Consider the following 18671-nt stretch of genomic DNA (forward strand, 5'->3'; position numbering starts at 1 on the left):
TGTTTGACTTGCCAGTAGGTAGAGTGTAAGCACCAGCGGCCTGGGGTGTGAGTCAAAGGATGTCTATTCCCACTTAGAAGTGGGAAATGATCACTATAGACTTCGTTGTGGGTTTACCTCCCACCGTGGGTGGTTATGATTCTATATGGGTTGTTGTTGACAGACTGACCAAGTCCTCCCATTTTATTCCAGTTAAGGTGAGCTACACAGCAGATAAGCTAGACCAGTTGAATATTAATCAGATTATTCATCTTCATGGTTTCCAGTATCCATTATTTCGAATCGGGGTTCAATATTTACTTCACACTTTTGGCAAGCATTACAACATAGTTTGGGCACTAGACTTGACATGATTATAGCTTTTCACCCACAAACTAATGGTCAGTCTGAGCGGACAATTCATGTGTTGGAGGACATACTTCGATCTTGTGTTATTGATTTTGGTACTAGATGGGATCAACACTTACCCCTAGCGGAGTTTGTCTACAACACCAGTTATCACTCCAGTATCTAGATGGCCCCATTTGAGGCTTTGTATGGTAGGCGGTGTCAATTTCTTATTGGGTGGTTTTATTTAGCTGAGGTGGACTCTTTAGACACAGACTTGCTTAGAGATGCTATGGAGCAGGTTCGTATGATTTAGGGTAGACTCTTGACAGCCCAGAGTAGGCAGAAGAGTTATGCAGACCAGAGAATTCGACAATTAAAGTTCATGGAGGGTGATCATGTTTGGTTTCGAGTGTCGAACATTAAGGGTGTGATGCAGTTCGGAAGGAAGGGCAAGCTCAGCCCCTGATTTATTGGCCCATTTGAGATTTTAGCGCGAGTGTGAGAGGTGGCTTATAGATTGGCCTTACCACCTAGCTTATCAACTGTGCATAACGTATTTCATATTTTCATGCTCCGAAAGTATATTTCGGATGAGTCCCATGTGTTGTCACTCGATTCAGTGAAGTTGGGTCTAGACCTGACATTTGAGGAAGAGCCTATACTTATTCTAGATCGGGACGTGCCTAAGCTTAGAACAAGGGGATAGCTTCATTGAAGGTACAATGGAAGAACCATTCAGTCGGAAAGGCTATTGGGGAAACGGAGGTTGATATGCGTGCTAGATATCCCTATCTTTTTTAGGCTTCATGTATATTCCTTTACTTTTTGTTCGAGGACGAATATGATTTTTAATGGTAGATAATGTAATGATCCATTAGGTCATTTCAAATACGGGCCCTTTTTTCATAAAATACCCTTTTCATAAATTTAAATTGAGAATTTATGACTATTCAGTAATTTTGCTTAACTAATTGATGGGTAATAAACAATTTAATTGGTGGGTTAAAGTTTTAATATATTTAATACTCTAAATCACTTTATTTATTTAAATAATAGGGTTATCACTTCTAGAACCTAATTAATTTAGAAAAAAAATTGACAAGAACAATCACGGCGGAATAAGACCGAAGAGCCTCCTAGTATTTCCTACCATATCCGAGGCTATCATTTTGAGTGTTGAGGTAGTTGTTACATCCATCTAGCGGACACCTCTTACTCTTTTATTATATTTTAGTCCTATTCTACAGACAAAGACATTGTGACTGTATTTTCTTTCGTACTTCTGTAATATATTAGTGGCTTGTACACGTGACAACCAATCTAGGGGGATTCTGAGTTTATTTTACGTGTTTTTGATTAAGTTAAGGTTTGATTCATGTCATTTTCTTTCACATTTACTTTTTGTTGGGTATTAGACTGACTTGTTTCGGTGGGTTGAGATGAGTGTCATCACACCCGTATTCGGGTTGTGATATTCAATAAGTAATATAAAAAGGGCAGTTCGGTGCACTAAAACTCCTGCTATGCGCAGGGTCCTGCTATAAACAACTAATATTGAGAATAAAACATATCTAATTTAGATAAGTGTTCAGTAAAAAAACAATCAAAATTAAAAACACTACATTCACAGTTTATGTAGAACACATTAATATGTAATAAAAAATTGATTTCTTCAAAATACATTCACAACATATTTCTCTCTTTTTGAGACTTGAAATTTTTTGAATCTGTCATGACCTAAACATGAGTGTGATATCACTTGCCTTATCCCACCAAGGCAAGTAAGCCTAATACTTGATTATGCAGATAAAATCAGAAATAAAGCGGAAGCAAAGTCTTAATATAACAAAACATATGGATAACTAAATGTAACTCTTAATATCTCCAAAATCTGGTTGTCATGTGTACAAACTACTAATGTATTACAAAACATATGAAATGAAATACAAGTCTCAAATGTCTTTGTCTCAAACGCAGGACCAAAACATAGTAAGAGTAAGAGGTGTTCAATAGGGTGATGTAACAGCTACCTCAACAACTCTAGATGATAAGCCTCGGGTGCGGTAAGGAGAATGGAAAAATCACACGGGTTTGGGCTCACAACGTACACAAATGTAGAAGCAAGGAGTGAGTACTAAATAACATGATACACAACAAGCAAACTAGAAAACATGAAGTAAAGCTATGTATAATATGAGTACTCCTGACACACAAAACAAACCTCCACAACTATAGCCTACAGACAATCAACCCAACCTAACAGTTCATAATTCACGTAGCATATAGGTCAATAGAAACTCTTTAGCATTCTACATAAACCATGTCATTATCAGTTTAATCAATCACAAAGACACATGGAGGACGCACAAGGTCATAGATGACTAATGATATACAATTCAGTATAATGAGATATCAAGTAAAGTGATTTATGTATGTCCTAATGATACACATTAGCTGAGATTCGGACTAGACCCATAAGGGACGCACAAGGTCCATGTAGCCATTAGAATCATTTCCATTGGCATCGAGTAACAATTTCCATCTGCATATCCATCAGTCAAATCTCATCACAATATACCAGAACTAATGCAAATAGGCATGTTTACGCAAATAATAAAAATATGATAATGTCCATAGAAATACACAATTCATATGGAGATAATCACGACACGTCTCCACTAATGAGCCAATAGCACTAATCACATCTTACACATCAATATAATTCATCAAATTTCCTCTTTGTTACCCCTGTTATCATCGTTACGATCATTCAATATAAACAAATTAAATCCATAACCAATTTTCATTACTCCCCAACACACATAATAAGAAGCACAATATTCTACATACTTAACAAAGATTTAAAAATTCACTTGCCTTAATTCAAGCACATAATCACTCTAAAACTTGAATATTCCCTCTTTTCAAGTCTCCGAACCAACAAATTCTATTCAGTAATGGAATCTCAATAAGAATTCACAATTATCAACATACATATCAATATATTTGGAAAAAAAGGTCAAATCGATCCAAAAACCCAAAGCATGAAGCGGACTTGTGGATAGTTCTCTGATTCGGGTACCAAGGAAATAGAGCAAGAAAATGTTAGGAACAAAGGATAAATCCAAAATTTAATACATAAATACATTATCCAAAATATTTGAAAACCAAGGAGAAATCCATTTTAAAAATAGAGTTGCAATCAGTCCATAATCGTCAATTTATCATGACTTAATGTTCTTGAGAAAATCCATAAACTTGGAATTCAAAATAGTATTTAAATTATCAAAATCATAAAATATTTACTGGATATTGAAGAATTTAGGTTAAAATCACTTACCCAATCTAATAATCTTGAAAAAAATCTTTTCAAAATCACAATTATCGAGCTATCAAAGTTGAAAATGGAGAAATGGGGTTAAAACCCCTATTTTCTTGGAAAAGACACTCCCAAGTTGTAATGAACCTCCATGTCACTTTTGAGTTAATGCAGTCATTTCATTATTTAGAGCATTTTTATAGAGAATCCAAGTCATTTATGACTTGCTGGTATAGACTGTTCGATTGTCTGGTCATTCATTTGTGTTTTATTCCTGTTTCTCTATTTTGGAGCTTTTAAAACTTAAAAAGTTGATTTCAGTTATAAATTCAGATAAACAACCACACAGTGGAATACTGATGGTTTCATCAGCTCTAAAATAGCCAAATTAGTCTAGTAGCATGATCGACAGGAGTATCGAGGCTTTCGGTGCAAGTTTGGACCATTAGGCATTTTTCGACTTTGAAATTTGGCTTAAGTTTGACTTTAGTCAAAATTCTTGGAAACGCCCTGGGATGAAAAAAATTAGCGTAGTTAATTTCAAAATGTTGAGTTTGGACTCGTAGCGGAGTTAACGCTAAGCTGTAAGATTGGAGATGCACCTTGGAGTCTAAGGGGTTTAAGCTGAGTAGGAACAAGACAGAGTACCTAGAGTGCAAGTTCAGTGAGACACCTCAAGAGGTTGGCGCGGAAGTTAGGCTCGGGGACCAAGCCATCCAAAAGAGAAGTAGTTTTAAGTACCTTGGTTCTATCATGCAAGACAGCGGAGAGATCAACGAGGATGTCACACACCGTATTGGGGCAGGATGGATGAAATAGAGGCTCGCCTCCGGTGTGTTATGTGACAAGAAGGTGCCACCACAACTTAAGGGCAAGTTCTACAAAGTGGTCGTTAGACCAGCTATGTTATATGGGGCGGAGTGTTGGCCAGTTAAGGTCTCCCACGTGCAAAAGATGAAGGTTACCGAGATGAGAATGTTGAGATGGATATGTGGGCATACCAGGAGTGACAAGATTAGAAATGAGGCTATTCGAGAAAAGGTAGGAGTGGCCTCGGTGGAAGACAAGATGCGGGAAACGCGATTGAGATGGTTTGGACATGTGAAGAGGAGAGTCTCAAATGCACCAGTGCGGAGATGTGAGAGGTTGGCCATGGATGGTTTCAGAAGAGGTAGGGGTAGGCCGAAGAAATATTGGGGAGAGGTGATCAGACAGGACATGGCGCATTTATGACTTATCGAGGACATGACCCTAGATAGGAGGGTGTGGAGGACACACATTAGGGTAGAAGGCTAGTATAGAGTGGTTTTATTCTCCCTTATTCGTAGGCGTATTAACGCACTATGATTTCTTATACTCTGATGTATGTTATTTATGGTATTTATGTTATTATCCAATAATAATATCTACTGTTTTTTGTGCTTTGATTATACTATTGTTTGGACCGTTTCCGTCATCTACTTATTTACTCTAATATTCTTGTCTGACCTTTTTCTATGCTTTTATTGAGCCGAGGGTCTTTCGGAAATAGCCATCCTACATTGGTAGGAGTCAGGTCTGCGTACACTCTACCCTCCCCAGACCCCACGATGTGGGATTTCACTGGGTTGTTGTTGTTGTTGTTGTTGGTCTAAAATGACCTTTTGTGCACTTTTTGAGGCTTTTGGTCTAATTTCAAGGCCCATTATGGAATTTGGCTAAAATGGCATTTGGGTATGAGACCCATTTTTCATCAAAATGACTTTGTATGGAAATTTCAATTGCATCAATGAGTCTAGAACATCGAATTTGATGTGGTATCATAGTCCATTTGAGCTCACGGGACTCCGAACGAATCTTGGGGTCCTTATTAGGGACTTGGCAACTTCCAAAATCAGTTGTTGCAGCTACTGTTGCAAGTCCCTTTAGCCATTCATATTCATGCAAGCCAAATGCAATGGCCTCCGCATTCTTGGAGGTATGGATGGTTAGTCTCCACATTTGTAGATCTCTCTCTCTCTCTTTTCCACGTTTGAGGGAGGACCTCCACAAATGTGGAGGTCTGGATCTCTCCAGTCCATGTGCGCAAGCCAATTTGGCCACATTCACAGAGAGCATTTGGGTCTGGTCTTTTTAAAATAGACCTACGTGTTTTAGCTTGACTTCACTATTTCAAATTGCAATGTGGGAGTTATAAAAGTCCGAATTTAGTGATTCAAAGTCCCGTGGGATCAGTAAGGTTGTCGCTACATGGGTGACTGATCAAAAAGTGTTGGAGAGGCTTTGTTGGAGGTAATTTTCTAGTTATAGCTCTATCATGGGGTGATTTTTAGCTTTAATGGTGAAAAATATTGCATGCTTTGATTCTGGTTATTCCTAGCTGTGAATTGTGTTCCATTTTGGGATAAACGTTCAGAGAGGTAATTAAGACATTTTCACGGAGTCAATTTTGGAATTTCCGGCATGAGTCCCACTTTCCCATTTTAGACTCCAAAATTGGTCCATCTCTAATTTTAGTAAATGTAATGTCAAAACAACTCTATTGACGTTGTGTGCCTATTTTTGATAACGTGGCAGCATTCGGAGGCTATTCAAAAAAGAAAAGCTCTAATTCTTTGATTTTAGAGTGCACGTGATTGGCTTACAGGTAGGCTATGACTTCTCATTCCTTTGATTGAGCTTGATTATGTAAATGTATATTGAGCTAGAATTTGGGGTGGTTAGCTATTGAACCATGCTTATAAATCAGGTCTTAGGTTTATTTCGGGGAATTTTGGGAACTTGTGAGCATGTTGCTTTGCATTATTGATCTGGTTAATTATTGAAGCATATTTGGCTTTAGTCTAGGTTTGACTAGTTCTTGCCTTAGTTTTACCCCGACGTCGCTTCAGACAGCTTAGACCCTTGTAGATTGGTTTAGCAAACTTGAATCTGATAGTATGTGCCTTAGCTAGGAGGTAACCTTACTCTATTGATACTCTATCCTTAATCCCCTAATTATATGGCTCTGTGAGTTACATTAGTGACACCGCATTTTGTTCGATTCAGGCGGTTGAAAAGATTAGCTAAGGAAGGACAGTGTTCCACGGTGACTTATGACCATAACTTGATGTGGACACTCTCAGCACCCACATTGATACTTTTGGCGGGCATCCAGATTCAAGGTCTGGACTTGACCACATTAATACTTTTGGCGGGCATCCAAATTCAAGTTCTGGCCTTGACCATATCAATAGCTTCGGCGAGCATCCGGATTCAAGTTTCGGCCTTGATCATACTGATACCCTTAAAGAGCATCCAGTTTAAGGTCCGACTTCTGTACTTTCAAATTCTATTGGTTTAGGTTAAGTTTTTGGAACTACATTCCTCAACTTTGGATCTGTGGGTTCAGTTCTCACTAGTTTTAGTTATTCTATGTACTTGTCGAGCGTCCGCTCAGATTTTTAGTTAAACTTGTGCACGAGTGTACCTTTTGGGATTAAGGGATCTAGTTAGGTGTAGTTAGCTTGTATATTATCTTACTAAGTTCTTTCTACACTCGTGTGCATTACTTTACTTTAGACCTCCATTTTGACCTTTTTTCTGTTCTATTCCTTCTTTCCATATTGCCTTTACTTTTTCAACACAGTCGGCCTATGATGCCTACTGGGTACCTGTTGTTACGATACTCATACTATACTCTGCATATGTTTTTATGATGCAATCTTGAGCACTAGGTACCAATGCTGATTTAAGTTGGCGGCAGTCTACTTCAGAGGCTTGAGTGAGCATTTGGCGTTTTTGGATCTTGTTGTCTCCATTTGTACATATTTGACTTGTCTTTTGCTTTTTGGAGACAATTTTTATTTCTGTGGTCCACTTTTGGGACTTGTATTAGTATTTTGTAGTAGTTTTGTACTTATGACTTCCAGGTTCTGGAGGGATCTTATATTTTGTTGTATATATGTTATTCGATGTGCTTCCACTTATTCTTGTTGTCCTTGTTATTATTTAATATTTTTTAGTTTCTACCCTTAATTCCATTACCTGTAGCTCTGGGATACGGGTTGGCTTACCTACTAGTGGATTATAATAGGTGTCATGATGACTCATGGCATCGGGTTGTGACAAGTTTATAACAGAGCGTCAGGTCCATCAGTCCAACTTGTACAGAGCTAATATCTAGTAGAGTCCTGCAGAGACTTACGTTATTTATCTTTAGGAGGCTACGAGATTTCTTTAGGAACTCTATCTCTTCTACATCACTTTCATGCAGTGTGTATCTCATTAGTTTTATAAATCTCACTTGTTCCACTCTTTTTATAAAGATGGTTCGCACGCGCGGTACAATAGACAGAGGTGAAACACCTAGGCCTGCTAATAGAGCCCCAGCTAGGGGTAGTGTCCTACCCTAAGGTTGTGTCAGGGCTACAAACATCTTCCCGTAAGAGAGAGCATACTCCAAAGCAGGAGGCGGATCCTCAGGTAGAACCCGTTCATTACCAACCAATGGGGCTGAGACCAGCCTAGCTACCACCTACACTAGTTATGGCTTCTAAGCTGCAGGCGGATGTTATATAGCTTCTCACAGTGCTAGGGGTATGCAACAACAAGCCCCAGCTACAATCGCAGTCTTGCCAATTCAGTAGGGTTAGCCTGTTATGGCGGTTCCAGAGGTTCAGCAGTCACCAACCTCAATCGCTGAGCAGCCCGTTATAGTTGATAGGGCTATGTCTCTATACGAGCAGAAGATTCTTGGGGTGTTCCAGAGATTGCCCCTACCTAGATTTTCTAGAGCTATAGGGGAGGATGCCTAGGAGTTCCTTATGACATGCCAAAAATAGCACCAATCCTTGTGTAGCATGGGGTTGAGAGGAGCCAACTTCACCGCTCACTAGTTTTGTGGGCCTACCAAACAGTGGTGGTGCTTGTATTTATAGACTAGGCCAGCTGGGTCACCACCGATCTCATGGGAGGAGAATTCAGAGGCCTTCTTGTCTAGGTACATACCACGGAGCATTAGGGACAAGCTTTCTGATTAGTTCTCCTATATGGAACTGGGCTCCATATTATCTTAGAGTATGAGGTGAGGTTCCATGAGTTGTCCCGCCATGACACCATGATATTACCCACCAAGGAGGAGAAAGTCTATTGTTTAATACGTGGACTCAGATTTTAGTTGAGGATCAAGACAAAGCCTATAGATTTAACAGGGTGATCATTTTTGGATGTTATAGATCACACCTTTACTATGGAGCATATTTATCGCGCAGCCCACGGGGGCAACGACAAGAGGGCTCGCCACCAACACAGTTACATCGGATCCAGTCTAGGGGGAGGGACTCTTATGATAGTCCCTGATAGAGGTTCCAATAGGGTCAATCTAGCCTGCCTATTCAAGCGGCATTGCATGCTTCTGAGGATAGCCAGCACCATCAGGTGGTCGTAGCACAGGCCAGAGTTTGAGAGGATCAGATTCGGGTTCTGTAAGCTGTAGTGGTTGTATTCTTATGGTTCATTTTTCTCAGAGTTTTTATGAATGCAATTACCTAGTTTATTGGTCCAGAGAGTGCCCTTGGAGAGGGCGGCGGATTATTGTTCCATCTCCCCCTACAACTAGACCGGTGTCAACGGTACCCCTTCTAGTTAGATGTGGTAGTCAGGATCAGTATTATCAAGGTTGTCTATAGGGTGCTCGAGGTTGACCTCAAGGAGGTAGGATAGGTGATAGATCAGACACACCAGGCAGAGGTGCTCAAGGCCATTTCTATGCAGTTCCAGCGAGGGTGGAGAATGAGGCATCTAATGATGTCATTACAGGTATGCTTTTATTATGCCATCAACCTGCCAAAATTTTATTTGATTCGGGCTCCATATTTCCGTAACTGGTATGGTTTTAGAGTCCTTGGCAGTTCCAGTTCATGTCTTGACCCCGGTGGATGAGTCCTTTCTAGTAGATAAGCTATTGCGATCTTGCTTAGTGACTATATAGGGTTATGATACTAGAGTTGATCTTATTATGCTAGATATGGTTGATTTTGATGTAAACCTAGGCATGATCTGGTTATCACCCTACAATGCATTCTTAGATGGCTTTGCTAAAACTGTTACCTTAGCCATGTCTTGCATTCATCTCGTGTTATGGCAGGGTTCTTATAGTCACACACCGACGAGGATAATCTCTTTTTTGCATGCTCAACTGTTGGTTGCTTCTAGGTGTTTAGCTTATTTGACCTATGTTCGAGATTTCAGCCGGGACGTCCCTTTAGTTGATTCGGTTCCTATAGTTTGGGAGTTTACAGATGTGTTTCCTATCGACCTACCAGACCTTCAGTTGTCCAACCACTAGTGGTCAGGCACAAGATAAATCGGGGACTCCGCAAGCATTAGTCCTTGTTGATGATCACAAGGAAGAAGGCATGCCAACATCAATTATAAAGAACTTGATCCAGTTATCCTCTTCGAAAATGCTTTGAGACAAAAGATCAATGTGGACTCGAAACTAGATTCCAAACTCAGAGGTCAACAAATTTCATTCATCTGAGATAATATGTATGATTTTGCTTGGTCGCATGAGGATATGACAAGCATCAACCTACAAGTTATGACCACAGCCTAATATAGACCCATATTATCCTCCGATTAAACAAAAGAAGATGAAGAAGGATAATCTAAAAAATTCATACATTAACAAAGAAGCATCCAAGTTGTTGAAAAATTGCTCAATTCAAGAAGTCAGATACTCTGACTGCTGACAAATGCAATGGTACCGAGGAAAAATAAAAAGGTAAAAATGTGTATAGATTTCACATATCTAAATAAGGCATCCACAAAGCTTCCTTCATATTTCCAACTAACTAATGCTACTGTCGGGAATGAAATGTTTAGCTTTTTGAATGCCTCCTCAGGATATAACATTACTGAAATATTGTAAGTCACTTTATATTTTTGCACTTTATAGTCTGCTTACCAGCCGACTTATAATTCCCCACCAACTCTCTTGCACTTTTAGTGATAATAATCTCTTGGAGTTTGATTTTTGCAATTTAAACTTTCGAAATAGTGTTCTGGAGTTTGCAATCGTATCATTGCATTTTGACTAGAGAAAATAACTCTTGTTGGTAAAGTTCATCATAAAATCATTGATGAAGAGAGACATTTCAATGTGAAGTTCATCAAAACTCTAGCTTATTCTCAAATAGCAATCATAAAAGCGGTTGTGTCAAGTTCTTAGCCCAACAATGTTTTCAATACGGCGAATAAAAAAATTAGATTGTAATAATTCAACAAATAGCTATGGAAAAACAAAGATTTAGAGTAGAGTTAAACATCAATTTTTTTCTATTTACAAAAAATTGCACAACTTGAAAACTTGACAAATACAAAAAAAAAATTATCAGAGGACAGACTGCACATGTAATGATCTTGAGGGTCATTTTTAAAAATTTATGCAAAATTACCATTTTACCCCTATTTTTAGTGTCCTCGAGTGTTATTTGATCGGTTTGTGTTGTTGGTTTTGTTAAAATCTTAATAAGTTGTGAATTGTGTGAGTTTTTAAGTTTTCATAAGCTTTAAGTGTTAAAAAGTAATTTTCGGTACCAATCGGAGCTACGAGTCTCAGAATGGGGTTCCGTCAGTTTCATCAGTTCTGGAATGTGAAAATTGATCTAGGAGAGTTGTCGGAATCATATTTGGGGTTAATACATGGATTTGAGGTCTTGAGTTGAAAAGTTTGATTTTTATGAGCTAAGTTTGACTTTGGTCAACAAACTGAGTTCCGAATGTCGGATGGTAATTCTGTTAGTTCCATTGGCTTCGAAACGTGTTTTCTTATCAATTTGCACTATTGGTTCAGATTTATAGAGTTTCAAATGAGTTTTGAGGGTCAAAAATATATTTTGAAGGGTGGTGGTGTAAGTTGACCACGGTCAATGCGTGGTCAATGCACGGTTAGCAGTCAACACGCCTGAACAGTAACTCTTTGGGCAGAAAATGCCTCGTTCTTCCCATTTCAATATTTTTCACCATTTGTTTGAGTTCTTAAACTCCTTGACGCGATTTGAGAAGAGATTTTCGAGGCAAAGTGTTGGGTAAGTGATTTTTGACCTAAAACCTTTCTTTTTCATTAAGTATTTAATGATTTTAACTCTTTAATCTTAGTTTCAAACCCCAAAAATCTTTGTTTCTTCCCTAATTCGAATTTAAGGAAAATAGTGATTCCTAACTCGTTTTGAGCTCTATTTTTATGGATTTTTCAACCAAGAGTTTTTTATTACCAGTAGAATGTGATTGTCCAATAAATTTCCAGATTTGACCCTTTTCGAAAATAATTAATTGTTTGACCATTTTACCCCCGGCTCCGAAATCTATCAATATGGGTGTCATTGGACCCCTTGTAATGTGTATGTTTCATTTTTGATAGTGGGTTATCATTTCGGATGTTGAATTCGAGAGTTGCTTATTCGGTGGAGGTATTCGGGTGCGGTTTCGACAATTGAAGTAGGTTTGGCTATCCTTCTTTGAGAATGAAATAGGGTAATTAGTCATTCATATGTTATAGATTTTGGAATGGGGTTATAGTATGAGTTGAGAATGTTATGTTTATCATTTCGGATGTTGAATTCGAGAGTTGCTTATTCGGTGGAGGTATTTGGGTGCGGTTTCGACAATTGAAGTAGGTTTGGCTATCCTTCTTTGAGAATGAAATAGGGTAATTAGTCATTCATATGTTATAGATTTTGGAATGGGGTTGTAGTATGAGTTGAGAATGTTATGTATATTGTGATGCATGTATGGGGGCTTATTTATTAATATGTTATCGTGTGGGAGTTTATTTGTATTACATAGCCTGTGTAGGGGCCTTATTTGTTATCTTATTTGCTTTGAGAGCATGTGATTCATGATTTCCTTTGAGAGAGGCTTAAGTATATTATTTGACTTGTTATGCCCGTTTGAGGGGTTGAGTTGGGGGTTTTGAGCATGCCTGAATATTAAAATATTATTAAGAAAGGGGTGAATATTTAAATTAAAGTATTTTCTTCTCATTACTATTTATTGAGGGTGAATATCATGTGTAGGTTAAGTTTTGAGAACTTTGAACCTTGTACTACATGTGTGTTGAATGTTACTTCCATGTCATACATGTTTTGATGTATTCATCCTCATTCATCATGTCATGAACTATGGAAAGTTAAGAAATATGAAAATTCTTTTTGAGAAAGAAAATGAAACACATTTAAACTTTTGTATCTTGAATCCCTGACCAAGGCAGTTTTACGGCAGGATAGTGGATACATTGTGATCCCTTGATCACGAGGAGGCGGCAAGGATGATGAGATATCTTGATTGAGGTATATGGTCTGCGAGACCCCCATGGGTCCTGCTTGGTAGCACAACTCGGTAAGTGTATACGACAGATTGTGCGACAGTCTTGATTCCATCATACCACCATATCATTGCATCATCATATGGCATTACATTGCATTGATAGCTGTACTGCTTGAATTATTTGGTTAATTGTGATTATGAATTGTTGTTATGGGGTTAATTTATTCGCGTCATTCTATATAAATTGGCAGCACCGATGCCGGAGTGAGACTTTTTTGTATGCAGGTGGAAGCGTTACTTAGTTTTTTTCATAGGTTTGATTAATTCCTTATATTCAGTCGGTTAAAACCTATTGAGTACATGTGGATTGTATTCACCCCTACTTTTGTGTCCCTTTTTGATGCAGATACTAGTCAGGGTACCTCACGTGGCAGATATTCTAGCGAATAGTGTATTCTCAGAGTAGTGGTGAAGTCCCGAGACTAGTCTATCTTTATTTCTCAGTCTTTTGTATCATTCAGAGACTTATGTTGTATCTTCAGACTCGAACCTTGTATTAGATGCTCTTTATACTTATGACACCAGGTTTTTGGATAATTTCATTGTTGTCCGTTTATTATGTTTAATTGTGGCCTGACTTTCCTTTGGGAGTCTCATATGATTTTATTTTTATTTTTATTTTTATTTTTGGGCTTACACATCGGGATGAAATTTGGAATGTGTGTCATCATGACCTCGATTTTTGGATCGTGACAGCAAATGCCAACCATTTTAAATAATCTTACGTTTCATCACAATTGTTCTTGCACTTTCTAACATCGAGATAAAAAATGATGAAGTCAATGACAAACTCCTACTTTTTAGTTTTTTCTATAGAAATGCATGTGCTTCCTAAAGTGTCTAATCCTTTCTTTAAACTACTTTGTATCTCAAATTTATGGATAAATTTGAATCGAGATCTCTACCTAACGGTGGAAGAATCTCATCACATTCATAGTTGGTTAATACATAAAAGCACAATTAGACAAATCTGATCATTTAGTCAAAGACCTAATCTCTGTGATATTCTCGGGACGTCTTGGAGAGAGAGAATTTAGTGAAAAATATATATTATCAATTGGCTCCGCAAATATGACTAAATAGTCTGTTTCCAAAGGTCTAGCCATGGGGATTGAAGTATAGTTCCATCCACTAGGACTCTTTAGGAATAAAATATAAGCAAGCATATTCCCCCTCGATTATTTCCCCAATAACAATTCAAAAGGTCTACTCAAATGACATCCATGCATGAAGGGACATGGGACAAATAGTTAGGAGATTATCTAAGTGGCAAAGGGCACTAACCAAATTGTTTAATACATGGAAGATGATATGTGGCAAAGGGGACCAAAAATTGTGTAATTTTCCAACACACCTCAGCTTTGAATTCTTTGGAGTCGATTGGTTGGTGTGATAAGACTAAAAATTATAGGATGGGAACCAAAAGGTATTAGAACTTTTTCCGATAACCAAGAAATTCCTCATGGGTTAGCTCGCCCAACTGTAATTATGCTCACAAATTCGGAACTTACGTTTCACCTTTCTATCCTGCTCCCACTTAAATACCATGCTTCAGTCAGTGATGGTTCAAATTTGTGACCTAAGCCTAATTTGCAGTGCGTTATTACCACTGAACCAAAGCCCTATTGGCCCTAGAGGGTACTAAGAATTACCAACGATCTTTGGACCACCTATTATGCAAAAGAGTTATGTTCCACAAACTAAAAAGGCAATTTGCACACAGTAATGATATAGCTGGATTTAGTAAGAAACATTAAATGTGAAACAATGAAAGTATGCTCATTGGGGAAAAGCTGCTTAGAACAAAGATAAATACTGCTCAGAGATAATATTATTAAGTATGCAGATTGGAGAAAAGCTGCTTAGAATAATATATATACTGTTCAGAGATAACATTATTCAGCTAGAACTCAAATAATTTCTGATCAAATCATTTTTACTATGCCTCAAATATTCTAATCATACAGGAAATCAGGGAAGTACGTGCATTGCTTACTATAGAGCAGCGGTAACATCTCAAATCTAGATATCAAACAGCAATCAAAGTGGAAATGAAGGCGTTCTTTGTAACTCATATGATTTTGAAGCAGGGGAAGTATTGTTGCAATTGCACTAGTCCCATGGTGAACTTTCAATTTCATCATAATTCAATTGATGCATCTTGGAATGCTAATTTTACCATTCTCAACGGTTATAGTCTCGAGCACGCAAATCAGTATCTGCTTTACCAATTGGGGATATTGGGAGAGCTACATCATTTATTGCACCAGCTCCGTTCTCCATGCCTATTAGAGGATCAGATTCGTCTTCCTTGGTCTGTAATCATTAAAATGAAAGTAGAAGTGATGACATTAGTTGCATGACTAGTGAAGTACTGTTTTATACGTCGGACCACAAAATAAAATGCATCTGATGAAACAAAAGTATCATGCTATACCGGAAGTTGTACTGATGCTTCAGTAGCTTTTTTCTGACCTTCACGGGTGCAATAATATGAATAAAGAACCATTCCCATCATCGCAACAAAGATCCCAAGAATATTCCTCCAGTTGAATGGGTCATGAAGTAAGATATATCCAAAAGCTAATACTAAGCAGGTTTTAAGATGACCAAGGACTTGGTAGGTGACGGGGGATGTCTTTCCAATCACAAGGAATGTACTAAAGTTCACAGAGACTGAGATCAAGCAGGACATAGCAATGAAAACCTGCACTTACAAAAATGAATTAGGTCTAGAACCATACCCTATCCATAACTATAGGAGCAGCAAGGACATTGTCCAAGAGGGGTTTATAATGCTTACCAGCACTTGTGGCGTATATCTGAAGGAAAATACATTTTGCTGAGTCAAAAACTTATCCAGAAACGGACCAGAGATGAACAAAGTCATGGCTTGATAAGGACAAGATTGATACAACAATTGTGTTGAAGAAACCTTGAACTTTTTCTGGATGGTATTGGTCATCTGAAAGAAGCTAATTAAGAACTAACTTGAAGAAAAGATGTATGGACCATATATATATATATAATAAAAGTTAAAGGCCATAAATTGTTCAGACGATCAACTCATTACAGGAAAAGATCTAGGTATAGATTGGAATCCCTCTTTTTGTTTTTGCAGAGGGATTTCCCTGACTTTGTATCCACAAAGCACCATCCATGTTGTTTATATTAGTTACATCCTTGCTTACCATTAATTAAAAGGAAATGCAACTCCAACAGCAGGTATAAAAAGTTCTCATACCAAGGAGTTGCTTGGTAATGCTCAAGCTTTATGACATTGAATCGAGATCAAATAAAGCTAAAATAGTATAGGATGTGAAGTTTAAGGTCATCTAAAAAGATATAACAAAGCAAGTTATACATTCAAGGTAGGTTACATAGATAACATAAAGATTTTGCATGTTCATATTAGTCTTAGAAGCTATATATGAAAAGTGATAGCATGAAGATGCATCCATCACTAGTTTGCAGTTAAATCAAAGACCTCTTATGACCCACAAAACTTGCCATATCTGATCCTTATGCAGCTTGAAATATGCAAAAACAGTGCAATCAATGAAAATGAGGAGCCAGCTACTTTAGAAGGATACAATTTGAGCAACACAAGTGGTAAGAACTGCAAGGAGAGACAAGATAGAGCCCAGGAAGTTCAGCTGTAAATCAGTTACAGTTGCAATTCCAACACCCAAAAGAAGGACACAAAGAGAGAGTTGAATGCTCCGACTGTAATAAAAAAAGGAAATTTCAAGTTAAAGATCAAATAGAGAAGAAAAATCTTATGAGAACCAAGTATAGCAAAAGATACATAGCTAAAAGAAAAATCCATTATTGCCAATATAACAAAACCATCAGTAGATTAACTACTTCCCTCAGACCATCTTAACATAACCAATTGATTGTTTAGGGAAACATGATTCAGTCTTTACAGGTTTCGCTAAGAATCAGTTTGGTTGTCATAGTCTGATTTAACAGTACTGGATCATTATGAATGGATTGGCCGGTGAATTCACTTATCTTGGCAGCTTATGCAACTTTAGGAGTTATCCAGTTCGTCTTTTAGTCAAAGTTGCAGTGCAGAGGAAATTTAGAGACTCAAAGAGGAAAATGCATCAAACAAAACACTGATTAACCCAATAAAAATGATAAACTAACCTGAATTTCTTGCTGAGGAAAAGTGTCTCTAAAAATACAGTGCATGGTATGATTGCAAGCTTCGTCATCTAACACATTAGTGAAGAAAGCTTGGAATTCAGGAAATTCATTATGCAGCCATGTTATCTGAAATACAGATGAAGGGAAAGAACGTACCTGATAAAAACCAACAGAATTGAAACCAAGGCTAAGGTTTAACAACCCAATTGAAATTCCATTCAGAATACCAAATCCAACTACAGTTCTTGGATCAAAAGGTTTGTGTTCGAATAGCTTCATCCATAGCGCCACATGGAGGGAGCAAAAAGTGACCAGCAGATGCCAACTCGTCAGAGTTGTAGCTGCCATAGAACAAAATTTATAGAGTACATTATCATCTCATCTCTAACTTGGAACTTATAACAGCCATTAAAGCCAACTTGAAAAAATCTAGGTAAAAACAGTAGATCTTGATTCTTAACGTGGTATGAGCATGAATTTGCAACCACGAGGTATTATTCACTGCAGTTTACAAGTTCAAAACTATCTAAACATAGGTCGTACCTTTAACTAAGAATCCAACAACGGATTTATCTAAAGACACTAGTATAGAGGGAAGACTAACGTATTCATCCATTGGTGATTAGCAGGGACAGTATCATGTCGGGACAACTTTTTATGTCATCAAAACGAGAAACAAGTAAAGAAGGACATAAAACAGAAGCATGTCCAGCTTAGAATAGCTATGTTATCAAAATTTAGAGGATGATTTGAAAATCAGTAACTCAACCCTAAAAGGTAGCTTACGAGGGGAGGATTGCTTAAGTACATATAAGGAGACATTGACCAACCGACGTGGGACTTTTGCATTCTTCAACAATAGCACAAAAAACCAAAATTTAATCACTTATGATGAACATCTGGGGAAATGCTTACCCACAAAAGGACATTTAACTCACCGAAACGGAAACCTAAAGAGCTCATAAGCGCTTTATTGCATATGACAATGGACACTGACGAAACAACAGATAGAGACAAAGCTCCAATGGTGCCAAGCTGAAACTGCTTGTTCTCACTCATCCTTTCGGGTACAGCTCCTTGCTCCGTTATTTTATCTAGATCGAAACAACAAACAAAGATAACCTCAACATTCCACAAACAACAACAATCAAATGAAAGAAAAAAATCAGCAAAATTACAAAAAGTAGTGTGTACAAAATCTCACATCTGAAAGCAATACTTGCCAAAATTGATCCAATACTCCAAATCCTTCAGGCTCCCATTTTCAAAATTCCGTATAGTTACAGATCCAATCAAGTTAACAAGCCTCTATATGTGTATGAGAAATTTTTCCACTTGAATTTTAGGGCTAAAAGTTGGGCAGTGAGTTCCAACTTCCAACTACAGTTTGGTGCAAAGCTACAAAGTTTGATAATTTTTTTCTATTCTGGAAATGTGAGCAATAATTATATGTATGCAAATCTCAGTCAAAATCTGAGAAGGGGGACTCTGATGGAAGGGACGTGCTTGCATCTTCAAC

The 18671-nt window shown here is 37.8% G+C and overlaps 1 protein-coding gene across 2 annotated transcripts; it reads right to left on the reverse strand.

Annotated features, from left to right (window-relative positions):
* Positions 1 to 14844: 14844 nt before the first annotated feature.
* On the reverse strand, positions 14845 to 18671 carry LOC129900482 (UDP-xylose transporter 3-like). 2 transcript variants are annotated; one of them, XM_055975465.1, is made up of 8 exons: positions 18357 to 18671; positions 18091 to 18246; positions 17309 to 17493; positions 17153 to 17220; positions 16591 to 16723; positions 15801 to 15962; positions 15435 to 15704; positions 14845 to 15313 (listed from the first exon to the last, which is right to left on the reverse strand). In XM_055975465.1, exons 2-8 carry the CDS (start codon positions 18209 to 18211, stop codon positions 15182 to 15184), a joined length of 1071 nt encoding a protein of 356 aa, XP_055831440.1. In that variant the 5' UTR covers positions 18212 to 18246; positions 18357 to 18671; the 3' UTR covers positions 14845 to 15181. The 2 variants fall into 2 exon arrangements, with proteins under 2 accessions (XP_055831440.1, XP_055831441.1); XM_055975466.1 differs by having other exon boundaries at positions 18376 to 18653.

This window comes from Solanum dulcamara, chromosome 8 (assembly GCF_947179165.1).
Source record: "Solanum dulcamara chromosome 8, daSolDulc1.2, whole genome shotgun sequence".
NCBI lineage: Eukaryota > Viridiplantae > Streptophyta > Magnoliopsida > Solanales > Solanaceae > Solanum > Solanum dulcamara.